Consider the following 2,064-nt stretch of genomic DNA (forward strand, 5'->3'; position numbering starts at 1 on the left):
TTCAGTGTTTGTTAGCTTCTGTTAGCTTCTTGGCGCAGCTCCGTTCTCCTGCTACTGGTAGCTAAAATGACGATACCCTCACAAGCATAAAAATCAAAACAGCTACAATAGTGATAGTAATATTAATGATAAAATAATGGTCAGTGCAAAGTAGCCTACAAATTCTTTGGTGGGGGGCGGTGAGGGACCTGGATAAAGGCTAGGGGGGCGCTGGCCCAAAAAAGGTTGAGAAACACTTCTAAGCTATTTGGTCACGTGAAATTGGTTAGCTCCAGTAAAAGTTCTGGTTCAGAGACCAACTGGTCTCATTTCCTTCATCAGCTTTCAGGGAACTCGTTTTTGGCCTTCACAGAACTTCAGGTGTCCACCGAGGCACCGTTTGCTTCTTCAGTTGTTGAGCATGAAGGATGGGGGGTTATGAGCTCTGTACAGCCTGTTAACCTGGTGACCCAGTATGGCGTCTGTGTGGTGCATTCAGTTATAAACCATTAAAGATATCTGCAGCATGAAATGAAGAGCTTGAGGTTTGATTGTCCAAACTTCAAGGAGATTAGGGCACGCAGTAGCCCTGGCTGACCATGAGGGCGGTTTGACTCTCCCTTCGTTTGTCCTTCTTCTTCCTTAGCCGGAGTCTCCAGCAGATGGCGCTGGATCCCAGCAGGCCCAGCCCTGCAGAAAGCAGCACCAGTCCGAGCAGGGAGATGGTGGACCCATGGGTGTTGAAGGTGTAGGCCACCGCCGTCACCACGACGCCGGCGATGAGGACAAACACGCCAAACGGCACCACGCAGCGGTAGCAGGACATCTCCGCGCCGCCGGTCGCCGCCGTCAGCTGGACCTCGTTGACGTGCGGTATACGTGTTGTCACGACGACAGCACTGTCCTTCCTGGTCTTCTCCCGGCTCAGCCTCTCTGCCGAGATGGACGTCGGTATCCTCACGGCGTTCCTCGGGATCCTTCCGCCCCCTTTGGCGTAGAGGTCGTCCGGCATGGTGATCTTGCTGGCGAGGAACAGGTGAGCCATGATGGGGGTGGGGGGGTCAGAGCTCAGCCAATTAGAGAGCAGCTAGCTGTAAACAGAAACAAAAAGTTAGCTTTCAGCTTTTTTTAATTTTTATTTATTTTTTTACGTGCAGTTAAAGATGAGTAGTTTTATATGGCAGCTGCACTTCCGGTTAACAGTAAATGTGATTTTTGGTGCTTAAATGTCCCATAAAAAGTGTGCTTATCCATCTTGGTCTATAATCAAGTGTATTGGTACAAAATAAAGTAAGTATGAGTTCGGTGAATCTGATTTCAGTAGCTAAAAACATAAATGTCTCAACTATTTGCTAAATTTTCTTCAGATTGCATCAGTATTTGTTTTGACATATCTTGATCACTCACTCAAATTCTGACATATTCCATCCAATTATAATTTGTTAATGTATGTCTTAAAGATTTATGTTTCTTACAATAAACCATGAGGTTGAAAGCAGTCAGACGGTCATTTTAAACTTAATGATTCTGATGAGGTATGGGCAACAATGTGGGGAGACGGCAAAAGACTTCACTTTCCATAAGATGGCATCTGGGAAACGGCTTAAAAAAACTAAAAAACAAAGTCCGTCTTCAAACGCCACACTTCCTCCCATACCGCAAACTAACCTGTTCTGAATTTGCAAGGCAGCACCACACATGGCACACAAGAGAGTCAATTCTGACTCTCTTGTCAATTTTGACAAGAGAGTCAGAATTGGTGGCTTCCAAGGCATCAGCTGGGTCAACACGCCCACCCGTTTCCCCTTCTTCTGTTTTCGGGCACAATATTTCCTTTTGACTGTTGGTCCTGCTGTGCCAGTCCATTGTCCTCAAGAGCCACTGTCTCCCAAGTGCGGATTTCAGCCTTGGTGATGTAGGCCATCAGTTGTACTGGCCATCAGTACAACTGATGGCCAGTTGTACTGTCTCCAATGGCCATCAGCTAAGCACAGCTGCATTCAGCCTTAAAGTTTGTTTTTATTCAAACTTCAGCAGTTTTCTAGTTTTTCTGCTGAGGTAGTGACATCAATTTGTGACATCACG

At 46.4% G+C, this 2,064-nt stretch overlaps 1 protein-coding gene across 1 annotated transcript in view; it reads right to left on the minus strand.

The window, feature by feature from the left end:
- Positions 1–391: 391 nt before the first annotated feature.
- Positions 392–2,064, minus strand: part of LOC103481885 (transmembrane protein 100) — a 10,896-nt gene continuing 9,223 nt past the window's right edge. Inside the window, exon 3 of the mRNA XM_008437675.2 lies at positions 392–1,070. Coding sequence (XP_008435897.1) covers positions 551–1,024 — 474 coding nt within the window. The 5' untranslated portion in view covers positions 1,025–1,070 and the 3' untranslated portion in view covers positions 392–550. The remainder of the gene's footprint in view (positions 1,071–2,064) is intronic.

Source organism: Poecilia reticulata, linkage group LG19, assembly GCF_000633615.1.
Source record: "Poecilia reticulata strain Guanapo linkage group LG19, Guppy_female_1.0+MT, whole genome shotgun sequence".
NCBI classification, from domain to species: domain Eukaryota; kingdom Metazoa; phylum Chordata; class Actinopteri; order Cyprinodontiformes; family Poeciliidae; genus Poecilia; species Poecilia reticulata.